The sequence below is a fragment of the Carya illinoinensis genome, chromosome 15 (genome assembly GCF_018687715.1).
Source record: "Carya illinoinensis cultivar Pawnee chromosome 15, C.illinoinensisPawnee_v1, whole genome shotgun sequence".
Lineage (NCBI taxonomy): Eukaryota > Viridiplantae > Streptophyta > Magnoliopsida > Fagales > Juglandaceae > Carya > Carya illinoinensis.
The window spans coordinates 2,507,984-2,531,969 of NC_056766.1; the positions used below are offsets into that span (position 1 = coordinate 2,507,984).

Genomic DNA, 23,986 nt, shown 5'->3' on the forward strand with positions numbered 1-23,986 from the left:
ATTCGGGACACAATCGGACTCTCTCTAGGTCGGTTTAGTATTTGTTATATATATATATATGCATGTCTGCAGGAATCGTACGTAGGTAGAGATATATTTAATGAACTGATCGAAGTGCTAATTATATAAACCGAAACCTTCAATATTACAACTGCAAGGGGAATAATATATATATATATATACGCGTCCATGCACCATAATTTTTTCGTCTTTTTTGGTCCTAATTCGGCCTGAATATTGAGGTTCCTTGCCATTTGCTGGTATTCTTATCTCTTTCGCGCGCTGAAGTACCATTAGAGAGAATAAATGATAAAGCACGAAGGTTCAACTAAAGTGCAATCTGCATGACAATTGAGAGATTCCCTGTGGACCCAGTACTTCTTTCTGTGACGTGGTTTCTGTTTCCGTTGCATGGAAAAAGCCATGCATTCATGGACAAAAAGGGTTCAATTATTAACGTGTCCCACATCCTTCGTTAGAGAGGAGAAAAAACGAGAGAGAGGGAAAGAAGGAAAACAAATAAATAATATTACTCAAAGGGTCATTCCAGAAACGTGCTTATTTTATTTCTTAACGTCAACCTCTGCATTAGCTTAAAGGTCGAAACTCCCAACTAGATAGACATAATTATAGGCATAGATATTAGATGGATCACTCCTTACTACACTGAACAACATGAACAAGGTGAACCCGGCCAACAGCACAAAATGAGCATTAATACATCAAAGTCAGAAACTCGACGACGTCCTTCTTTGTATACCAAACCTTTCTTTATTTTGGCAATTAAATTCTTTTGCTTTCCTGCAAGAAAATGTTGATTTATGTCTTCAGGATCCATTTGTTTCAGAGAATTTAGAAGCATATCGAAAATAAAATTTTTGAATATTTATATGCAATGCAGCCAGTTGAATAAATGCAATATTTGCATGCAGATCATTGACGACGGACTAGAACTGTTGCTAGAATGGAACGCTGTAATTGGGTGCTTCGGAAAATTAGGAAATGTAAAGTTTCACGTATTGAGAAGCTTACCATGATGTTATCAGAGACATTCTCTAGTAGTGGTACGGAGGAGGCGGTGATGCATAGATGTACGGGTGCGGATGCGGCTTGGGAGCTGGAGGAGGAGGTGGAGGAGACTTGTACTTGTAAGGTGGTGGGTGGTGGTGGTGGTGGTGGGGCTTGGGAGGTGGAGGGGGAGGAGACTTGTAAATGTAAGGTGGAGGGGGAGGAGACTTGTACTTGTAAGGTGGAGGGGGAGGAGACTTGTAAATGTAAGGTGGTAGATGGTGGTGGTGGTGGTGGTGGTGGTGGTGGTGGTGGTGGGGCTTGGGAGGTGGAGGTGGAGGAGACTTGTAAATGTAAGGTGGAGGGGGAGGAGACTTGTAAATGTAAGGTGGAGGTGGAGGAGACTTGTACTTGTAAGGTGGTGGATGGTAGGGATGGGGCTTGGGAGGTGGAGGTGGAGGAGACTTGTAAATGTAAGGTGGAGGTGGAGGAGACTTGTACTTGTAAGGTGGAGGGGGAGGAGACTTGTAAATGTAAGGTGGAGGTGGAGGAGACTTGTACTTGTAAGGTGGTGGATGGTAGGGGTGGGGCTTGGGAGGTGGAGGTGGAGGAGACTTGTAAATGTAAGGTGGAGGGGGAGGAGACTTGTAAATGTAAGGTGGAGGGGGAGGAGACTTATACTTGTAAGGGGGAGGGGGAGGAGACTTGTACTTGTAAGGGGGAGGGGGAGGAGACTTGTACTTGTAAGGGGGAGGGGGAGGAGATTTGTACTTGTATGGTGGTACTGGATGGTGTGGCGGATGTGGATGGTGTGGCGGATGTGGATGGTGAGGGGGATGGGGATGGTGTGGCGGATGTGGATAGAGAGGGGGAAGTGGATGGTGGGGCGGAAGGGGATGGTGCGGCGGAAGCGGATGATGGGGTGGGAGGGGATGGTGCGGCGGAAGCGGATGGTGGGGGGGGAGGGGATGGTGCGGCGGAAGCGGATGGTGGGGGGGGAGGGGATGGTGCGGCGGAAGCGGATGGTGTGGCGGATGGGGAGGTGGATGGTGTGGATAGATAGGAGGTGGGGATGGGTATGGATAATTATGTGCAGAAGTTTCAGATGGCAAGCTAAGAGAGACTATTGCTATTAAAGCAGCGAGAATGAGGGAGGCCATGGAAGACCCCATTTTTCCCATCTTCACTACAAAGTGGGGGTTTTGGTTCTGCCCCTAAGCAACGCCTTTGCTTGCTTTATATAGCTTTTGCCTTTACCTTTAGGTAGTACTGTTTACTTATCTTGGTAAAATATTATAGCATTCATCTTCATAGCCAGGTAAACGATAAGAAAATTAAAAAAAAAAAAAATGAAAAAGAAAAGGCTGTGTCGCCATATGCTTCGGGCTACATTATTGCAGAATGTCATCTATCGATATATAATATATAATATATATATACATACATGTGTGTGTAAATTTGTCTGCTGATAGTTATTAATTATGACAGTGTAGAAAATTATATATAATAACTTTATATAATATTTTCGCAATAATTTGGATTAAAATGGTCGAAAATAACAGGATGTTAAGCAGCTCTTTGTACCCATTATATATATATATATAAAGTAGTGATGATTATTAAATGGCTTTCACCAATAATAATATTTATTTAGCAAACTAACTAGAGAGATCAAACGTGTGGTTGCCTATCTACCTAACTAGTTTCCATGATTTTTTGGGCACAGAGAATCTCTGATCATCTGCTCTGTCATTTTCATGTTTTGCATGGCCTCATATATATAATATTCCAAATCTAAAATCAATGAAAATAAAGTGCCCGTTTGCATGCTTGCTTTTAATAAGGAATATTATCCATAATAGTAGAGTGTATAAATATCGTAAAATTATTTAAAAAAATAGTAATATTTTATTAAAAAATTAAATTTTTCATAACATAAATCCTATATTTATTTATATTTTTAAAAATAATTGCACATGAATATCACAACTATCATTTTTATACTTTAATTTGTTACTGTTTCTTCCACTTTCTTTAATGTTTTTATTTTTAAACTCATATATATTATTGCGTGTAATGGTAACGGCTTGCTTGGGCATCAAAGATTCAACCAGCTGCAATGTATACAGGCAACTCTTTATTTATTTTATTTGCATGTTCAAGATGAAACTTAAATCAGATAGCTCATGTTGTTTCAACCTGATAAAGTACTGCACGTATTAATGAACTCGACCTTGGGTGCCAGAAATTAGTAATGTAGTTTTTTATTTTTAAAAGAAAAACTTCCTTTCACGTCATCATGCAGCAATTAATCATGTAGAGAAAAATGAAGTACTAATTGAGATAATGCAACACCCAAACCTTAAATTGATCAAAAAGAAAAATGATATTTATAATCATAAAGTTTGTAAGTATTGTGTAATTATTTTTTAAAAAAATAAGTAAATACGAAATTTACATGAAAAAAAAATAATGTTTTAATAGTAACTCTTACTCCTTTTAAAAAAATTATACGATATTTGTACATTCTATGACGATATTTAGCATTACTCAAACAAAAAACATATGTAAGGAATCTGCAGGAGAATTAAGCATGTCATTTGAACTTGTACCAAACATATGATGACTCTTGATCTATATCTCTTTTTGTATATTCTTTAGCATGCATTTCAATTTAAAATAAAGGATAAAAAAATTATTTTACTCCAAACTATCAAAATCAATAATTTGATATCTCCAACTAGCTATCAATTTCTTTTAATTTACATCCGATCGCTAAATATGACGAATAATATTTGACCTAAAAATCTAGACTTCATTAACTAAAGTTCCCTTCCTAAATTTAAGGAAAGTAACAAAACTAAGAAAAAAAAAATATAATAATCATATGTCACAATTAATAATGAAAACAAAAGAAAGGGCCATCCTAAATATTGTGGCACTCGTCGACCACCTTAACATGAGTCTCAAAACTAATTGTCCCAAAGGTCGCCACTCATGAAGATCACTTTTCCTGTAGTAAATGATGAGGGCCACCCCATGGTGACACTTTGGTGACCACCCACGTGTATGGAGTACTAAATTGTTAATTTTTGTCTTTTGGTGTAGTTAAAAAGTTATAATTATAGTTATAATTTGGGGGTTTGGAAAAAACTTTCAATTCTCATGTCATAAAACGATGATCGATCAAGCTAATGATGTTTTTTTGCTTTTGGGGTCGGGCTAGTGTGCCGCCTGCTGTTACTTTTTTTATTTTTATTTTTTTAAATATATTTAAATATTTTTAATAAAAAATATATTAATACATTTAAAATTATATTTACGCTTGAACGATATACTTAAGCGGCATAGTAACTTTATGCTTTTGGTAAGTAAGCTCATGATGAGGTTCACCTTATCAGGAGTACTGTCTTTTCTCTTCTTTTGTTTTTTGTTTTTCAAATTTCAGCACTTGTTGCCATCATGTCAACATGCTGGCATGCACAAAAATCGAATACTGTCCCAACCAGAATTATTTGTGTTTCTAGTTTTTGTGAAGCGAAAAATGGAAAAGGAACCAGATCGAAAATGAAAATCAGTTGACATTGAAAACTTGAAATGTGAAATTCTGGTAGGGTAGATAGCATGTGAACTTGGATATGATCAGAGGTGGAGAGCCGATGGAGAGGGTTCCACGCCATTGAAGGGTTTCGTTTGTTCTTGACAGGAGATGGGGCCGGACATCATGATGAATTGAAATGGCCTCAGTTCATTTTACAGAGGTCGTACAATACTGTCACAATTAATAAGCATCATGCCCTTGTTTATTATCTGTCCCTGCTGCACCACGATCAATGTCAGTTTTTGAACGTGTGACACATATGCCTTTTGGGTTTGGTCATTTGCATCAAAATATCGGTGAATTATGTATCAGTTATGCCGGCCATGATGTTTTTTTTAGACCGTCTAGGAAAAAGTTAAAAACCTGTCACAAAAGTTCTGAATAATACAAATTAATTATCGATCAAATGTGAATGCATGCATGCAGCCATATATCTTTGAAAATAATCAGAAACACATGCATGGCTGGAAACTGCCCGCCTGCCTTGAGTATTTAAAACTCAATGAAATGATACACTACAGATACATAAATATATATTCAATTGGTCTTTTAGTGTATATATTATCAATCTGAAGTCAACTTTACAGGTCTTTTTTCTTTTAATTAAATAATATTTTCCACCGGCTTTTTGGTCAAGAAAATTCATCATTATTGGTGGACATGCAAAAAGACAACGTGACAACGATACTGATGTTGATCAACTATGAAGTACATTACGATCAATTGTTTTGCCATTCTTTAGTACAACGATCAATCCGGCATGGTACTAAGTGTAAACCAGGATTTTTTATATGCGAAGTACCCAAAACCCTAGATTCTACAATATAACTTGGCCAATTATAAATTTCTCTACAAAAGGAAAAATAAAGAACAACTTTAAAAATCTCTTTGTATCCTGCTTCGGTTTTGTAATAGATCGATCCACCTTTATTGAAAACACTGCCGCAAGCTTCCGGACTCTATTGCATTGTTGTTATTGTTGATCTGTTGTTTCTGCAGCTGATTTGCTCGTCTTACAGGAAAAAAAAAAAATATAGTACAAGAACATGACGACGAAGAGAAAGACAGATACCCAAAAAATGAAAGAAAAGGAGAGACAGATCGATCTAGGGTCTTCCTATGTGGAAAATGAGCAAGATCGATTCAGTTGTTCTTATGATTTTGAGAAAATATATAACGCACTCGTACAAGTAATTAAGCTGGCCTATGCATGCATGCCTCATGACTAGCGATCGAAGCCATAAATACATTACAAAATTAATCCTATTAGAATTCGTCTTTGATGTGTGCGTATTTTTGCGTGATCAGTTTATTTTATTTTTTTTCCCATGAAGCTTTTGGAGTCGGTAGAGCTGCCAAACATTAATTATCTTATGGCATTATTGTTCATGACAGACTCATATATCATATTCAAAGATGATGGGTGTGTCTACCAGGCCTACTAGGTGGCAACGCCTCTCTCTTTCTCTTTCAATTTTAGCCCAAGGGAAGTCTGAGAAATTAATTACTTGATTGATCAACTTTATCTTTTATATATTTTGTATATTGTTCCGTCTTTGTAGAAAAGTTGTCTTAACATCTGCGATAACATAGAATAATAGATGTAGGCATATGCTTTTGAAGATACCAAGTTGTAAAGACTGATCAAAGTTTGATGCATATGGGGGGTATCGGCAGATTAATCAAGATGTTGGCTACCTTTTTCTTTTCTAGCTAAGCTTTTCCAAAAATAAAAGAGTCTTGAGCTAGAGAAGCCATTGCGTGTGGTAATATTTTCAAATGCATGCATGAGAAGATTTGGAGATTATGCCAATTGCAAATAAATATATAAAATGCAGGTTAATTGTTAACTTTATTTTGATATTGTGAAGGGGGCATATTCTACTCGTTATAGTCAGTACTTTTTTTTTTTTTCATAACGTACAAAATATATAAAAGTAGAAAAAAAGAAAAGAAAAACTACAGACAATTAAAAGCGAAAATGAATGTATATGTGTGTGTGTATATATATATCCTCATTAATTATTTAGAAAAATACCAAATTTATTTTGATTCTTCATTATTTATGCATGAGAGGATGAGGTTCATGCAAATAAAATTCAGAAAGATGCCAAAGCAGGCAATTAAAGCAAGCACAGAGAAAGCTGTTTCACCCCACTACCACTCATGAAAAGGTTAATTAAAAGAGGTGGGGGCACCGTGATGTCAATGTCAGCTTCATTGAGAGGAACAAGACCTAGCTAGACTATCAGGGCAGGCCAGTTATTTTGCATTTACCCTTCGATCTCCCTAATAGTTTTGATCGAATTATGAGATCATTTACTACATATTTTTGTTTTCCCTAATTTGTAGCTTGCTAACTGCATGTTGTTTTAACTGTTATTACGGGCAGACTTCCTGAAAGATGGCCAACATTTCTTTAACAAGTCATTAACTGAGACGTTATGCCGGCAGCCCGATGCTTCCGGCCAGATTCGAAACTATGTTCCTGAATGTGATGTCTTAACTGAATTATATATCCAAGTTGTTTCAAACCCTAAATTCTGCAGATCACTGCACGGGTACTTTATACAGAAGCATACACACACACACATGCTAACCTAAGATCAGAAGTAAAGAAATCATATTGTTTGGGCAACACTTAAGCGAGCCATGCATCAAATATTCCCTGCAGTTACTAGCTAGATTATATGTAGAGAAGGAGATCAGTTATGGAGATTAGTTTTGCGACAAATTAATTAAATGGAACGTAAACAAAACATTTTCAAACCTTTAAACCAAGGACCTAACTCCTAAGGTCTTCTCGCCATTAGGTAAGGTAGGGTAATCATGGGCCAGAACCTCTCTCTCAGTATTGGAAGAGTCTAGCTAGGGTAACGTGGTCAATAAGGGTCAAAATCTTGTGCATGGCCTATGTGAGCATCAGCATCGCACTCCAATTATCGAAGCTGGTCGGTTAACACCGCAATGCATACTTACATATATAAGAAAAGAAAAATTAATTAAGCTCGGCTGTACGTACGGTCTTCAATTATCACTGCATGAACTCAGACGTATAATGTGAATCTTAAATTATACATTGCATTTAACTTTTGCTGTATCTTAAATTATACGGCAATGCCTCTCTTATTTCACCCCATTTAAACTATGTAACTAAACAAAACCTGTTTTAGAAGCTATCTATTTGATTTGAAGTAACTAGGAGCAAAGTATTGACTTGTACACATCACATACTACGTGCAGAGAATGCAAAAATCTATGGAATCTTCAACTTTTGATAGATCGGTCGATTGATACCCACCATGCACATATGGACATCCTTTTCACTATCATATAATATGAACTTAACAAAAATTAATTAGGAGTATTGGGGATTTTAATGCTATGCTTCTTAATTTAGAATCGGAAATTTGGAAAGCAAATGCAAATCAATTACAAATATTGTTTGTCAAATGAGCCATAATAAATAAAGATAGAAATCGAATTCATTAAATTAAAATCAAGGCTGAGCGTTATTTGAAAATAAGTGATCATGTGACACAATTTTAAATGGTTGAATTATAAAGGAGAATGCAAAATATTGCAAGGAAAGTGGTAATATTGGGTAACTTTAATAGTTTCATATCTGTAATATAATAAACTTTTTCATATAAATATATAAATATAATAAATAATTTATTTTTTAAAATTTTAAAATAATAATAATATTAAAAAATAATATTTTATTTTATTTTTAAATTTTATCTCATTTCATTTCTAACCTCCATTCCAATAACTTTCTGAAAATCATGAACTTTCTGAAAAGCATAAATCATGAGTTGACAACTTGATTCTTTCTTTTATAAATAAACAGAACTGTAATTCAATTTCAAGTTTCAAAAGGTTAAGTACTTGTTGAAGAGACATCCTACCAAATACGAAATAAGAAAATACAATGAGGGTGGGGCCCTTGGATAAATGGTGTCCATTAATTAGGAGTCTCCCACTAGGACTCTGACGGATTGCAACCCCAATTGTTTGCCTGACATCAACGGCAAAGTACCATTAATTACTCTGCTGGAGATTATCACCAATTGGCATGAATTAAGATTCACATATCAATTCCTACCCTCAACAGTACCGACACATTGCACAGGCTATTAAAGTCTAGGTGGTATGAGTCCGAATGGGGTCCAAGCTGTGGACCTTGAAAGTTGGGAGAGAGTCGTCTTGAGGCCATCTACCAGCTCTGAGGGTACATAAATTAACTAACAGATAAAGAATATTATGTTTCTGGCAAGAAAGTTCCATAGCAGAGGCGCCTATACCGAAGTCAGGTATAGCCCAAGCGATTTTTATACAAGCCAGGCCCATTCTTGCTGGACTAGACTCGATTCAAGCACACGTCAACCTAAGCCACGCACCACTCACCCGGGAGCAATTTGAATAAATTCAAAACAAAAATTTTATACTAAATCATTTTTTTTTTTTTTTATCTAATCATTACCCAATTTTTTAAAACTTCTAAATAAAATACAAAATATAATTCAATTTCTTTAAATCTCAAAATAAAAAAATATTAAAAAATTACATTATAACAATATTAACTTTATAATATATTTTTTTAATTTTTTCCATCTCATTTTCCATAATCCCATAAAATATCTTAACTCAAATTATTTTATTACTATTCACAAACTATTTCACTACTGTTTACATATCATCCCATCTCATCCCACTATTCAAATCAGGCCAAGGTGATCTACATTGCTGAAATAAACAGTTCACAAATTCTAAGCACCATATGACGAACACAACTCCACTCTTAACACATAGCTGTTATGAATATATGCATGTAAATGCAACACAAATGAATCATAAAATGCTTCAGCATCATATTAAATGTAATTCCATTCATTCACGCATCCAAACTTATTAATGCAGATGGTTATATAATTTTGAGCATAGAAATTCAAAGAGTTTATGACTTGTAATCGAGCAATAATCACACTACATTTCATCTTGAAGATACCATGTACTGGACATAATATTTAAATTTCTGTTCGTTCAATTGCATAAACAATGGATTTCTTCTCCATCTCACACCTCAATACTATCTGCACCTCACGAGCTCATAATTAGTTCGGTCAGGGTCGAGCAATTTAAATTGCATTTGTCTGTACATTATATCATGGACAAGCATGTCCTAAAGGAAGGATCCCACCGATGTCAGCTGCATTTAACCTAGAACGGACCTGAAACCTGCTCATCTCTTACCGCGAGATCCAGAGCCAGTCCTTGGACCTGGAAATCGTGAAAACTGCAGCCGCAAGTAATTAGATTCAGGATCATCATCATCCATTTTATAACCTGTGCAATCCAAATAAACAATCAGTACCTTGACGGTTTAGAGAAGCAGCCAAGTGGCTTGCTATATCAAGCAAGAAAAAAAATCTAACTAAGACTGATTATTAGTTATAATTGCAGCTTTTATAGCAATGCCTCTTTAGAATTCTTTGGATCACAATTTAATAGAAAATCTAGAATCCACAATCATAACTTCCAACAATCCCTCCAACTAGAAATCATTATTCATAGTTGTAATTGTGATGTCAATTACTTATCTACAGCATTAATTGGAGAATAACTCCAGTCTGCATGTAAAAGTTAGCATCTTTGAATACAACAATAATCCCTATTTATACCTTCCATGCATAGCTATCTCAAAACATAATTAGAGAATAACTCCAACCTGACTGAGTTATGCAATCATGTTTACTGGTGAGAACTTGGAAATATATGAAAAAGCCGTGCATATGCTACATTGTATTGCTTTATCGTCTTAATAATTATCCTCTCCCATCCCCAACAACCCCACCCCCCCCCCCCCCCCCCCCCCCCCCCCCCCCCCCCCCAACAAAAAAAACAACACCCAAAAAAAAAAAAAACAAAAACAAAAACAAAAACACTGATAACTGTCATGAATGAAGAAAGGCAACCAATCACCTTGCAAGGCACTCATAGCAGTTGCTGCACAGGCTGCATTTGCAAAATCCACAAAACACAGTATAAGAGGATCTCCCCCACGCTGCATTATGAATGGATCAGTTTAGTATGAAGAAGAAGTCACACTGCATGAACTTCCCATAACTCACAATAACACTATAAATGGCCTTGTTCACTTTCACAAAACTCTCATCTCATCTCATCTTAATCATTACAACTTTTTCAAATCCCCATACAAAATAAAATAAATAATTTAACTTTTTCAAATCCCAATACAAAAATAATATATTCTAATAATATTTTATTCAACTTATCTCATCTCATCTCTCGAAACAAACTAGGCCAGTCTAACAAAGCAGTACAAAAAGGTTATAACTCATGCCCCACTTACATGTTTGGATTCTTTGCTTACAAGTCTCACTTCTTTATATCCAACAAAAGGGCGGAAAATATCTAAAGGTCAGCTAAAGGAAATGTGAACAAAAAATCTTTCTTAATCATGATCAATTATTAAATGAAAATGAAGGAGGAACAAAGACCGATATAATTTATTGGGCAGTGTCGCAACAAAGGATACGAGCTACCTCCCTCTTTGTGCTGTCAGAAGGAAGCCCTTCAACATATAAAGTGTTGGAAGCATCTGGAGGCAGAGGCTGTGTTTCACGTCCAGGCCTAGTTGCATCAAGGGAAGGCTGACCACTAACGGTAACATTTCGACCATTTGGTGCTAAATCAGGACCAACAGCCCCAGGACGACCCAACACAGAAGGATCAGCTATTGGAAGACCAGGCATTCCAACACCAGAGACCCTTCCCATCCCCGCTCCACGAAGAGTACTGGCTTCTCCAGGAGTAAAAGAAGAAAGTTGCTTCAAAAGCAATTGTAATGAGATTTTAGCATACAGATCAATGAATGAAAAGATAAATAAGGACAGGTTATGGGGTTATGAGGTTACTGCACTCTGGAGATAGCGATCGTAAGCTGATCCTATTGTTTTTGTGTCCTTTACTGCCCGTGGACCACCATGATCATCATCTCGTACTAGATAGTTATGCATCTCATGACCTGAAGGAAGCGCAGAAGGCGCAAGATCTACAAAACTCGAAAATGCTGATTAATAAAGTTCTTAAATCTAATTGCCTGTCTGACGCAAGATGCAGATATGCTGTGAACCAAAATTTTAAAACAATCCTTCGCATGCATCTTTATATTAATAACCCATAATGACATGTAACACCCTCGTCTCACATCGGGAATATGAATAATCCGCATAGAGTAGGTAGATTATAAAAGTAGTCATGGGTGCCGTCTCACAATGGCTACTTACTAGGTGAAAGTATGCTTTATAGGTGATTCTAAGCATGTTTCAAATTGATTAGTCTTTTTGGAATTATAGCGTAGAGACTAGGCTTTCCCAGAGGTTACATGACAAAGAGACCAGATCAAAGAAATAGGAGCCTTTTTATTTGATTTTGGATCTTAGAGGCACAGAAGTAGTATGAGAGATGCCCAGCCTAAAACTTGAAACAGAATCACAGCAGCTAACTTACGTAGCACACAACCTATTGGCAAAAGACAACAAGGTGGGTATGGTTGGGTAGGAGGTTGCTCACAGTCAAAGGAACATAATCTTTTTCTTTTTCGATGATAAAGGAAAATACTATTTAGAAACATCTAGAAGCCTTATGCTCTAAATTAGTTTGAGATTCGAAAAAAATATTATGCCCTTTAGATAAACTGTACATTTGGTATATAAAATTAAACTAGACATGGGCAATAATGTGGGCTTCATATGAGCCAATCTTATCTCGAAAGGGCTTTGGCCAGGAATTGTGAAGATAATGTAAAATTGACAATCAAAGTCATAACCAATAAAATCTGGGGACTTAATTTTCCCAACTCAAATGTTAACACGTTAAAAGAACTCTTTGAATGAACTTCAAACCAGCCCTTATCTAATAGAAAATATAGATTACTTTAGTTACATCTAAAATCCTGAAAATCAAAGGAATTATCTAAAATTTATCATGAAGAGTTATACATATCCTATAGCATTTGTTTTTACATTGCGAGGTGGCCAAGACCATTTGGGATGAATTTTTCGCAAGAACTGGATTGTTATGGGTCATGCCTTTAGATTGGTGGACTTCCTTGCAAGCTGGCGAGGCCTCCGAGGCAACTCACACCAAGTGGCAGTGATCTGGAGAATGGTTCCTTTGTGTATGTGCTGGTACATTTGGTAGGAGAGAAATGATAGAACCTTCGAAGACCATGAGAGAACAATGGATGAGCTTAAAGTTTTCTTTTCTAAAACTTTGTTTTTATGGGTGGGGGTATTGTTTTTAATGGGCTAAATGTCCATGATCTTCTACTTTCTATTGTAAACTCTAATTAGGTTATTCTCATGTATACTTCTTGTGTACTTGGGCTTTGCCTACTTCTATGAATAAAATTATTGATTACCTATCAAAAAACATATCCTATAACATGAATGGGGTGATCCAAAGATCATAGAGCACCTCAAATATACATACATATATATATATATTTACTTATAAAAAAAATGTATATACATGTGTATTATATGTATGTACGTGTATATATATAGCAACTTAAATTAACAAGAAAAAACATTATAAAAAACAAAAATCATTATTCACAGGTCACATAACTTCCTTGATCTATAGCAATGGGTATTCAAATTTTCAGTCTATATTTTGAGTGAGTCCACTGGGAATTCTATTTATTTTGGGTTATTTAGAAAACATGGAGAATGTAAATAAGGCTACAAAAGAAAAGTTTGCCATTGAAAGCCCTCTCCCTCTTAGGATGAGATCTCATCCATCACTTTCTTTTACTCAATCACGAGCATTACAATCTCCATCGATAATATTTTATGCCCTCATCAAGCCATTAGTTACTAAGTGGCACAGCTAAAATCCCATGTTTCTGGTTTGGAACTAACTTTGATACCTTTTGTGATGACCCAAGGAAAACCCTAAGCCATAATATGGATTAATACTCCAAAAGGAAAAATCAAAGTTACAATTAGAGCCCTTAGAATGGAGGAACTCTTAGTCAATCCGAGTATCACAGGCTGTTACGTGGATAATGGGACGAATAAGGACGAAAAAGAAAAGTTTAGAGCTGGCGCCACAAGTTAGGGAGGCTCACAGGGGAAACGAATGAATGACAACAAAAGATGTACAGATGCAAAAAGGCTAGATCGTAACCAGATCACAATGCACATAAAAAAAATCAACCAAAGTTTTTGCGGCACATAGGGACTAGACCCAATCAAAGTACAAAGAATTTTTAACACTAACTCCACCCAAACGCAGTAGTTAAACAGTTTCAGCACAGATGCAGTAATTTTTTGCATGCTTCCTAAATATAATCCCTTAATCGAAAAGGGTTCCGTGGCCAATCCAAGAAATAAGAAGGAAACAACTAATTACGGCTAACAGAAGAAGAAACAAAGCACAAAAATGAAACGAATATGAGGGCGAACCGTAATCAGAACGAGGTCGTTTAAGTAAGTTGGCAGAAGGGAGAAGCTGCTGCTGCTGCTGCTGCTGCTGCTGCTGTTGCTGTTGCTGCCGCAGATTCCAGTACCCATCCGCCATATCTTATTTCTAAACCCAGTTTTGAAAAAAAAATGGAAAAGGCCTTCGGGGTGGATTCCGGGGTATTGCTGAAAACCCTAGCTGCTGCACACTCTTTCTCTCTCTCTCCCCCCCTCGGGTATGCCGGGAGGTACTTGTACACTTCAGTACCACCACATCACGACCGTCCAACCCGAGCTACGCGCGCTGATTGATATGGTGCGGTCGGCGTCACTTCTCAGCTCAGACGCCTGTGATTTGCGATCCTCTGCAATTCGGTATGATTGAGTTGGATTAATTCGGAGTACGGATTACTAATTTAGAACTCATTTCTATATATATATAGAAAATAAAATAACATGAAAATTAATAAAATATTTATTATAAGAAAATTTTTTAATATCATTTTATTTTAAAATTTAAAAATATTCAATTATTTATTATATTTTATATAAAAATTTATAAAAATTATAATAATTATATGCGATGAAATGAGATAATTTAAGTTTGGGTTTCCAAACAAATCTTTAGGAATTTAACCATTGTTACTTTTTTAAAATATTAAAACTTTTTTAATTCGAATAACTCTTATACCTAGCGGAATTAACACAGGTATCAATCTTCGCTTATGTTAAATTGTTGTGATTATATTTTTACGTCACTTATGTGGTTATCAGAGAATTGTTTTTATTTTATACGTTCACTTTTTCTGCACTCTCAAAATTAACGTACGTAAAACTACATATATCATGGGGTACCAATTATTACTAACAAAACTGATACTTAGAAAATTTTGTTATTGAAACTACCACTCATTTATATTCTAACACTAGTTAATAATTAGTCAATCAAAAAGAAGGGAACTAATAATTATTTGGAATTTTACAAGGATAATATTAAAAATATTTTAGGAATCATATTTTATATTTCTCTTTCTAAATTGTATAATGTAATTTTGAGTATTTTAGTACTATTTTTTGTAAAATAGAAAGAATCATATTCTTAATTTGAGTTAAAAATTATGAGTATTGTCCATTAATACTTGTGTTATTTTTTTTTTAAATAAAAAAAGTAAGAACTACTCCAAGAGTTAGGGACCTTACATTGATTGATAGTATAAAAGTTCGATAAGTTTGGGACCTTACATTGACTGATAGGATAAAAGTTCGATAAGAGTGTGGTGTACGGCATCTTTTTAAATATCAAAATATTGTATTGATTATTAGATCAATTGCATATTAAAATTAATTTTGTTATGGCTTGTGAGAGAATGTGTGATTAATCATGAGTTCGATGTTCAAAATCCATGCACAATTAGATTGAGCTACACTCATCTCTTTAATTAAGACTAAAGAGATCATCCTTAACTCCATGCTTCTCTTATTTCCCATGCTTCATTCATCTTTTTGAACTTTTAGCAGGTAGACATAACTATTAACTATTTAGATTGTGGCAGCTAGTTTACTTCACAGTTCAACAGAAAATATGGGGGGTTTCCTTTTATGTTCTAGAGTACACTAGTTGCATGGATCGCTGGACAAAAAGGAAAGCAATTAACAAAGTAATTTTCTTAGAAAAAGAAAAACTATCAGAATTTATTCATTAGATTATTGATCAGCTGAACAAATATCTGATCTGGCTTGTCTTAGCTACATGGGTGAAAGGCTCAAATTGACTTGCATAGTTACATGGCACTTGAAAATGGGGTAGGACTAGGAGGGGCTGGTATCTCTACTGTCCCTTCCAACATCAGTACCACCCTTTTCATTGTAGGGCGAAATGATGGTTCGTACTGGATGCACCAAAGTCCCACCCTAACCATTCTCTCTAGCTTGTTCATTTCCACTTGTTCATCCTTCACTAGCCTATCCAATTCACCAGCTTCAAAACAATCAAAGACCCAATTTGCAAGAACCACTTCCTCCTCTGGAAGTTCAACATCCACATTCCTTCTACCACATACGATCTCCAACAACACAATCCCAAAGCTATAGACATCTGCCTTTAAAGTTATGGGCAAGTTTCTGTGCCATTCAGGTGCAACATATCCCCTTGTTCCACGGATCCCAGTGTATGTCCTGGTTTGGTTAGGCATCAGCAGCTTGGCCAAACCAAAATCTGCAATTTTTGTACACTTCTGCTCATCCATGAGTATGTTTTCAGGTTTGATGTCGCAGTGGATGATCTGGTTCTCACACTCGTCATGCAGATAGAGAATGCCTCGAGCTAAATTCAAAGCTATTCCAGTTTTTTCCTCCCAACTCGGCTTTCTTCTAGATTTGAAGAGGAAATCTGCTAAAGAACCATTGCTCATGTACTCGTAGACTAAGAGTCGATTTGTTCCATCATGACAGTAGCCAAACAACTTGACCAGATTTTTATGATGAGTTCTCCCAATTGCTTTCATCTCATTACGAAATTCTCTCTCACTTTCAGCAACCACTGTCTCTAGTCTCTTCACAGCCACGACAGTCTTGCCATTGTCTATGACACCTTTAAAAACTGTTCCAAAAGCTCCTTCACCGACCTCATCTGTGAAGCCATTAGTTGCCTTTTCAAGCTCCCCATACGTATATGACCGTAGAGTGACTTCTTCAATTAACCCATCATTCCACTGATTTTTGATCTTTTTATATTCCCAAACACGATATCTGTAAATGAGAATACCAGTAATTGCTAGAATTACAAGTGCAAAAGCCAAAATCACAGAACTGCCGATTAAGACGCCCATTTCCTGTTGTTTCTTTCTTCCCCTACTTACCTGTGTTGTGTTAGAACTCCCAAAACTAATCTTGATTATGGTGATACAGGAATTATCTTGTCGTTCTCTCCCGAATCTTAGCGGAAAATTCTGTTTTCTGCACGTCTGATCTTTGAATAGCGCAGCTACACATTTGCAGTCTTTCAAGCAGTCTTCTCTACATTCAATTTTGTTCAGTGACAAATTAGAATAGGGGTTGTCTTCCCATTCAACACTTTCCAATTCCTGAAGAGTATCAACTGTTTCTCCATTCTTGCTTGTGCAACCATCTGCGCTGGAATTTCTCTTGCAGCCCAAATTATGTTGTCCTTGGTCTAAGAAATCAAAACCAGGAGGGCATGTGCATACTGCTTTCTGTTCCTGTAGAGTACAATAAGCATTTATGCCACAGAGACCAGTAGGATCACAATGATTGCTTGTAGGTGACCACTCAATTGACCAATCATCATCATTTTGATTCAAGCTACGAGAATATAACCGCAATATTCCGTCAAAATCCAATGTTAAACGATATAAAGAAAAATTATGAGAGGGGTTTCTTTGGCCGGTTAAATTCATGATATTGAAGCCGGTAGAATTAAGTAGGAAAAGCTGACCATTACGATCAAGATTTAGAGAGACATTATCTCCAGCGTCGAATGTTTTTGAGTTCCAGTAAGCATTGTCACCTTTAGGTGGAGTGCCTGACGGGTATTGCACTAGGTTCCCATCCCCCTGCATTACGAGTCGAAACTTTCCCCTTGAATGATTTGTCTCAGAGATGCTGGAGATAAGGTCGTTCCCCATCAAGAGAGGTTGACCAGGTAAAATAGTGTCTGTTGGACTATCAAAAGTCCGCCATATGATGGTTGAACTTGAATCGTAGAGGACAAAGTTTCCAGTATCGAGCATGGAAGCAGAGGAAGCAGAGGAAGCGGACTGCAGAGAATCAGTTAGAGCAGTCTTTCGGCCTTGTTCTTGTTCCAAGACAAGCCTGCCATCATTTGTCAGAAGCAATGTGACATTTCTTGGAAGCGGCGGGTTGTCCCGGTTAGCTGTCCATACGACTGTGTTTTGCCGAATCTTTTGAAACCAGATGCCTATGGCGAAGCCATCATCTTTCTCATAGAAGCCAAAAGCAAACTGGCCTGAACCCGATAACCAATATGGATTGGTGTTTGGAGAGAGGGAAGAGCCGAGGCTAATACTGGAATTTCCTTGTTGACCATGAATTGCAGCAGAGAATCCAGTAATCAAAAGAAGAGAAAGATATATGGCAACCATTATTAAATTCCTTTTTTTGAATGAATGGCAATTCTATTCAACCAAAAGAGAGATACAAAGCTGTTTCAGAAGAATAGAATAGCAAGCAGCTTGCTTGGCTGCAGAATGATCATAAGGAAGAGAGTACAGACAGAACAGATCATATAACTTAAACTCATCCTACTTCAAGATCATCATATAAAGAAACTAGCACCCGAAAAAACTGTGATACGCACAAACACGAAAAAGGCTATCTTGTTGCTGAAGTTTGAGTATCTAGGAAGGTTTTGAAGGTCTGAATTCAAGACGAATTGACAAACATGATTCCAGTCCAAAGAGCTGGTCATATTTTGCTTCTTGTCTTTTGATTCTGACCCTCTGGTTCAAAGAAACAACTTAGTCAACAAAAGAAGAGAGTGATTTTTTTTTTTTCATTCAGGCCGACTTTTATTGCAATTAAGACCCAACCCGTTTGGACTAAAAAGAAAAATAAAAGCTTCCACTTTTGTCTCTGTTAGTGGAGATAAGACTTCGAATTGCATATACGTAATATCTGGGCTGTAACTGCAAGGAAGTCAATAAAGGCGTAGGGACGATTCATCAACTAAAGAACTCAAAGGAATGGACCCCGAGACCACCTGTGCCGGTCAAGCTCTTCTATTAAAAACCAGATTTGCATACACCTATTGTCTGGGCTGCAAGGAAGTCAATGAAAGATTCAGAGATAACTAATTTTTGAAGACATTGGGACCATTCATCTACTAAAAAGTAAAGAACACGAAGGAAATTGGAATGGTCTTTTGCATGACTTTTCAACTTCAAACTGGAACCGCAATTTTAGACCTTACAATTCCAAAGACTTCCTCCTCGCATTCATTCTACGTCAAAGATTTTTATTAGAACATATATATTTTTTCAGGAAAAATAACTTACCTCTCAAATTATCACTCCATTTGCAATTTTCCTTTTAAACCATCTATTCTGAAAATCACCCCTAAGATTAGCAAAAAATTTCAATGTACCCCTTTTTCCTTTAGTTCCAAATTAATTATAAGACTTTAAAAAAGACAAAATAAAAGTTGCCCAAAAATTATCCGAAAGAAAGAATACAATTTTTTTTTTTTTTTTTTTTTTTATATCTATTATCTATATAATTTTTAAAACATTTTATTGACTCGTAGATCAACCACCTTGGTATTCTTGTTGATACATCTTTCGGTATGGCTGGAGCCCAACGATGCAATTGAAGGACCCATGATCGTGGCTCGGACATTGATACGGTGCTCGGACATTCATTAATGAGAAAAGATAATAAATAAAGAGTAGAAGATATAAATGAGAGAGGCAAACAGATTTACATGATTCGACATAAAAACTTGTCCACAAGCTGCTTGGTGGCTTGCAAATCCACTATAGTTGGTGATTTTTATAGTTTCTCGTGACCTCACACATTTTAAAATACAATGGAGGTTAAAGAACCCCATTCTTCCCTTCAGCCAGATGATGAAGAAGTCGATATCACTCTAGAGGACAAAGATGATGAAGAAGGCCCTCGAAGATGATGCCTGTGTGGGGAGAAATCCCATGTTTTTATTAAGCCTCTTGGAAGTAGTTGACATCTTGTCAATTTTATATCCCTTCAACCTTTCCTCTTACGCAACTTTCCATGCTTTAAAGTTTAACCTCCTAAGGATCACATTTTGATGACGTGGCTGGGGGATTTTATTTTGCTCTGCTAGGGTTAGTGTGTATTCGTGTGGGTGCTAGGGTGTCAGCCTATGGCTACTCTATCATGCCCTCCGGTAGCCCTTGTTATCGGCGGGATTGGGGTGAGTTCTAGGAAGGAGTTGCTGTAGGAGGGGGTAGGTTTTTCGTTGGGGGTTTTGGAGAGGAGAAGGAACCTACAGTGACTGGAGGGGGGGGTGAGATCGGCGTTCGTTTGCTCAAGCGCTTCAAAGGCCATTGCTGTCTGCGAAATTCAAGTTACCTCTAAGGAATCCTGAATTGATTAACAACGATTTGGGTTTCGTGCTCTCGGATGTTGAGATGGATAGGGCGGCAGAAGATTTAAAGTTTGCGTTGGTGCTGAAATTTCTCTCGACAAGGCCATCTATTGATATTCTGAGGTTATAGATCATTAAGAGCCTGTTTGGGGTTACGGTAGAAAGTTTAAAAAGTGCTTTAAAATGATTTAAAGTACTTAAATGATAAATTTTACCTATTTATTAATTTTATATTAAAGTACTTTTAAATGAAAACAAGCTAAAAAATTACGTTTTAACAAAAGCATCACTTTGATGCTTTTTGTCAGAAGTACTTTATACTCCTATTTTTCCGTGGTATACATATTACGAAATCATCCTCACTATTTTACCACAATTCCAAATTCGCCTCCTCTTCCCCCCCCTCTCTCTCTCTCTCTCTCTCTCTCTCTCTCTCGGCCTCCGAAGACCTTCACTTTTAGAAGCTTCACGCACCTTCGAGTCTTCAGCCACAACACCTTCAAGTCTTCAGCCACCGCACCTTCAAGGTCCTGCGATTTTCCTCTAGGATTTTCTCATGGTATATAGCACGTCAATTTACTAAATAGGTTGCAGTTGATGTTTTCTGGAAAGAAGCCTTGAGAATTGGTATTGGGGTTTCTGACTATGAGATAGAATTTCTCCAACTGCATCGGATGGAACTGAAGCTTCCAATTTTTTTTTTTTTTTAAACACAGAATAGGATGGCGCTGAATCGGTAGTCTTGTTTTTTCATACGATTTGCTCTCCAGCTGAATCGGTACTCTTCGGTTGGAGATTTCTTGCATTTTTCATACGTTTGCTCTCTATCAATTTTGAATGGAGCTAAAGCATATTTATCGGAGCTAAAACAGAGTTTTTGGAGCTTGGGGGGAGAAATCTTTATTGCTACTCCTCGGGATGTTATCTTTACTTTCCAAAAATCTGAGAAAAATGGAACCGACTGCGCAAGAAGATTGTATTGGATAAGTGTCCAGATTTATTGGGTTAGCTATACTCAAAGATTGGATTTTAGAAAAAAAAAAAAATCTCCAGATTTTTTGGTTAGCTACCTACTCAAAGATTGGATTTTATCATCACCAAAAATTTGGGAATATTTCCGTTAATTTCCATTCCAAAAATGATTCTCACGTATTTAACATCTCTGCTCTATTTATACAGAACCCATGAGTCTGCTGTTCGGTAGTGTGTAAAAAAAAAAAAAACTTATCTTCAACTCGGTGGTATTGCAAATTGTGTAGAGTGTGCATGTGGTGGTATTGTCATTTCTGCACAGTGAGTAAAAAGGCATCCATTCACAGTCGGCTGTAATCCAGGTACATTGTAATTGGTCTTATTTCCTCATTTTATTTTCTTAAAATTTGTCATTTGATATGTTGACTCTGGTTTGTAAAATATTTTGCTCTGTTGTTAGCCCCATTGTTTGTGGCCAGAATCGCGTGACCATGACTCCTGCAACTTGACAACTGGGGGCCACTTTGGCTTCTACTTAATCAAGAAAAACTGCTGTGATTAGAAAATTTCAGATTAAGAATTTCAAAAGTTCAAGGAAGTTGGCAATTTGACAGGAAAATCTATAGATAGAGCATGTATAGACAGGCACATTACTACGGCATGTAGATAGACAGGAAAATCTGTAGATAGAGCATGTAGATAGAACAATATATGCAATTACTACGGCAAAAACAATATGGTTATAGACAAGTTTATATTCAGAACACATTTTATTCTGCAAAAAGTACTGCAGTTCTCTATAGATCTTGTATGCTTGTTTAGATAGTTTAGTGTTTTAAATTTTAATCTTTTTTCATATACTATTTATCATTTCCTGAAACTGAAGTTCATTGTTTCAGCCATTCTACTCCTACTTCCCTCTTAATAACTGCCCTTTGATATGAGCTATCATGCTTTCCAAAAAATGTCCCTAAACTTAGAAATTTGTGTCTTTAATAGATTATCCGTTACATATGAATGACTGTTGTTGTTTGCCATCACTGATACTGTAATTGAGCTGTTTTAGAAGTTGGTAAAAACTTCTTGTTGATAAATTTTACTATTGGACAATAGTCTTTGTTTTTGATAGTTAGTATTGGATAATAAGAATGACCCCAAGTTTTGGTAGTATGAGGCTGGGTTAAGCCATAGGGAAATGCTGAATATCTTAATGTTTGGCAATGCAGTGCCTGATATGGCCCATTTGTCTATGTAATAATGATAATGGAGCAAACAGAGTTTTGGTTTTGGAGACTATCAATTTGAATGTTAAATCCTATATATATATATATAGTCCTAGCTATATATATAGGAGCTAGGAATTTGGACCCAGATTTACACCTAACTAGCTAGGACGTTCTAATAGTTACAAATAGTTACAAATAGGACGTTCTCGAATTTTCACACGTGAATGCAAATAGTTACAAAATATTCTAAGCAATGAAAAAAGAAAAGATGGACACATGAAGTGGGTCATGTGTATAGACTGATTTAAAAAGAAAAGCAGATTTTATTTTTCCATTATTAGAGTACCATTTTCAGGTCATATATCACCTAACAGGTTGCATCCTAGATTTGCTAAAGCTAAAATTCAGTCGATTCAGGAAGTTGTCATTTACATACGAAGAAAAGAGTCAAGGGACCTGGGATTAACTTATAACACAAGATATACAAGATCACCTCTTCCTTGATTCCATTTCATCCAGTGTGGAGCTAAGATCGCTGTTAAAAAAGAATGCCGCATTATCATGTTGCCTTGCTTGTTGATTCACAACCCCAATCCCTGCAGCCTGCACATTTTGTACATTCGTTTCATGGAACGTGTCTGTATTGGCAGATGACTCCTTCAAAGCTTGGATATTTGCATATTTAGCAACTTTACTCTTGTTCTAATTACTTCTGCAGCTCTGCTACTTAAAGTTACCATCACCATAATTCTTGATAGACCTGAAAGCTATAAAGATTGCTTCTCTTAACTTACTTCCTTCTATACTTTTCAGCATATAACAAACATGTCTAAGAGAAATCAAAACCATGTTGTTGCGGCTACACAAATGCAAGATAGTCAGACAGCGAGAGTAATTTGGACAGATAAAATGCTAGAGGATTATGTAGACATATGTGTTAGTGAGATTTGTGCTGGTAATCGTCCGGGAACCCATTTTAATAAGATAGGGTGGAAAAATGTGGTTAATAAGTTTAGCGAGAAAATTGGTAAAGAATTTTGCTATAAACAACTAAAGAATAAGTGGGATAGTTTAAAAAAGGATTGGAACATTTGGATGAAATTAGTAGGAAAAGAAACTGGCCTTGGATGGGATCCGGTGAAGAAGACAATTGACGCTATGGATGAGTGGTGGGATAAAAAGTTACAGGTACTACGTTTTTACTTATTTATTTACTTCTTTATAATCAGTTAATATTTACCATTACTGATTACATTGCACCCATATATAGGAAATTTCAGAAGCGGCTAAGTTTCGAAATGCAGGTTTAGCTCATATTTCCAAGTTGGATATAATGTTTAGGGGTATAACTACCACTGGTGAGGGAGCTTGGGCCCCATCCTTTGGATTGGATTTTGAAGATGCAGTAAGATTTGATCAGGATAACGATGTGATGTTAGACGTAGAAGAGATTGATGACTCAGATGATGAGCCTGGTGATATTCACGCAGATTTAGACACTCAAATGAAAGAATCTAAACTGGCTACACCTGCAATCCAAGATAGGAAAAGGAAAAAAGGAATTCAAATATTTGATCAACAT

At 36.4% G+C, this 23,986-nt stretch overlaps 3 protein-coding genes across 3 annotated transcripts; all 3 read right to left on the reverse strand.

Moving 5' to 3' along the window:
- Nucleotides 1-544: 544 nt before the first annotated feature.
- Nucleotides 545-2,229, reverse strand: LOC122296067 (extensin-like). Its single transcript, XM_043105471.1, has 2 exons — nucleotides 1,033-2,229; nucleotides 545-801 (listed from the first exon to the last, which is right to left on the reverse strand). Exon 1 carries the CDS (start codon nucleotides 2,187-2,189, stop codon nucleotides 1,056-1,058), a length of 1,134 nt encoding a protein of 377 aa, XP_042961405.1. The 5' UTR covers nucleotides 2,190-2,229; the 3' UTR covers nucleotides 545-801; nucleotides 1,033-1,055.
- A 7,291-nt stretch (nucleotides 2,230-9,520) lies between these two features.
- LOC122296068 (RNA-binding protein 2-like) lies at nucleotides 9,521-14,505 on the reverse strand. The gene is made up of 6 exons (XM_043105472.1): nucleotides 14,107-14,505; nucleotides 11,551-11,687; nucleotides 11,172-11,463; nucleotides 10,986-11,047; nucleotides 10,595-10,676; nucleotides 9,521-9,958 (listed from the first exon to the last, which is right to left on the reverse strand). The coding sequence occupies exons 1-6, from the start codon at nucleotides 14,219-14,221 to the stop codon at nucleotides 9,855-9,857; spliced, it is 792 nt and encodes a 263-aa protein (XP_042961406.1). The 5' UTR covers nucleotides 14,222-14,505; the 3' UTR covers nucleotides 9,521-9,854.
- Nucleotides 14,506-15,765: 1,260 nt separating this feature from the next.
- On the reverse strand, nucleotides 15,766-18,851 carry LOC122296069 (G-type lectin S-receptor-like serine/threonine-protein kinase LECRK3). Its single transcript, XM_043105474.1, has one exon. It carries the CDS (start codon nucleotides 18,222-18,224, stop codon nucleotides 15,885-15,887), a length of 2,340 nt encoding a protein of 779 aa, XP_042961408.1. The 5' UTR covers nucleotides 18,225-18,851; the 3' UTR covers nucleotides 15,766-15,884.
- Nucleotides 18,852-23,986: the final 5,135 nt, after the last annotated feature.

What these genes read in the sequence shown, in the direction of transcription:
- LOC122296067 (XM_043105471.1), bottom strand. Translation starts at nt 2,189, where the DNA reads ATGGGAAAAATGGGGTCTTCCATGGCCTCCCTCATTCTCGCTGCTTTA.
- LOC122296068 (XM_043105472.1), bottom strand. Translation starts at nt 14,221, where the DNA reads ATGGCGGATGGGTACTGGAATCTGCGGCAGCAACAGCAACAGCAGCAG. An exon ending in CACAAAGAGGGAGGTAGCTC is followed by an intron (nt 11,048 to 11,171) that starts GTATCCTTTGTT and finishes GCTGACCTTTAG; the next exon opens with ATATTTTCCGCCCTTTTGTT. An exon ending in TAAGCAAAGAATCCAAACAT is followed by an intron (nt 10,677 to 10,985) that starts GTAAGTGGGGCA and finishes TTCATAATGCAG; the next exon opens with CGTGGGGGAGATCCTCTTAT.
- LOC122296069 (XM_043105474.1), bottom strand. Translation starts at nt 18,224, where the DNA reads ATGGTTGCCATATATCTTTCTCTTCTTTTGATTACTGGATTCTCTGCT.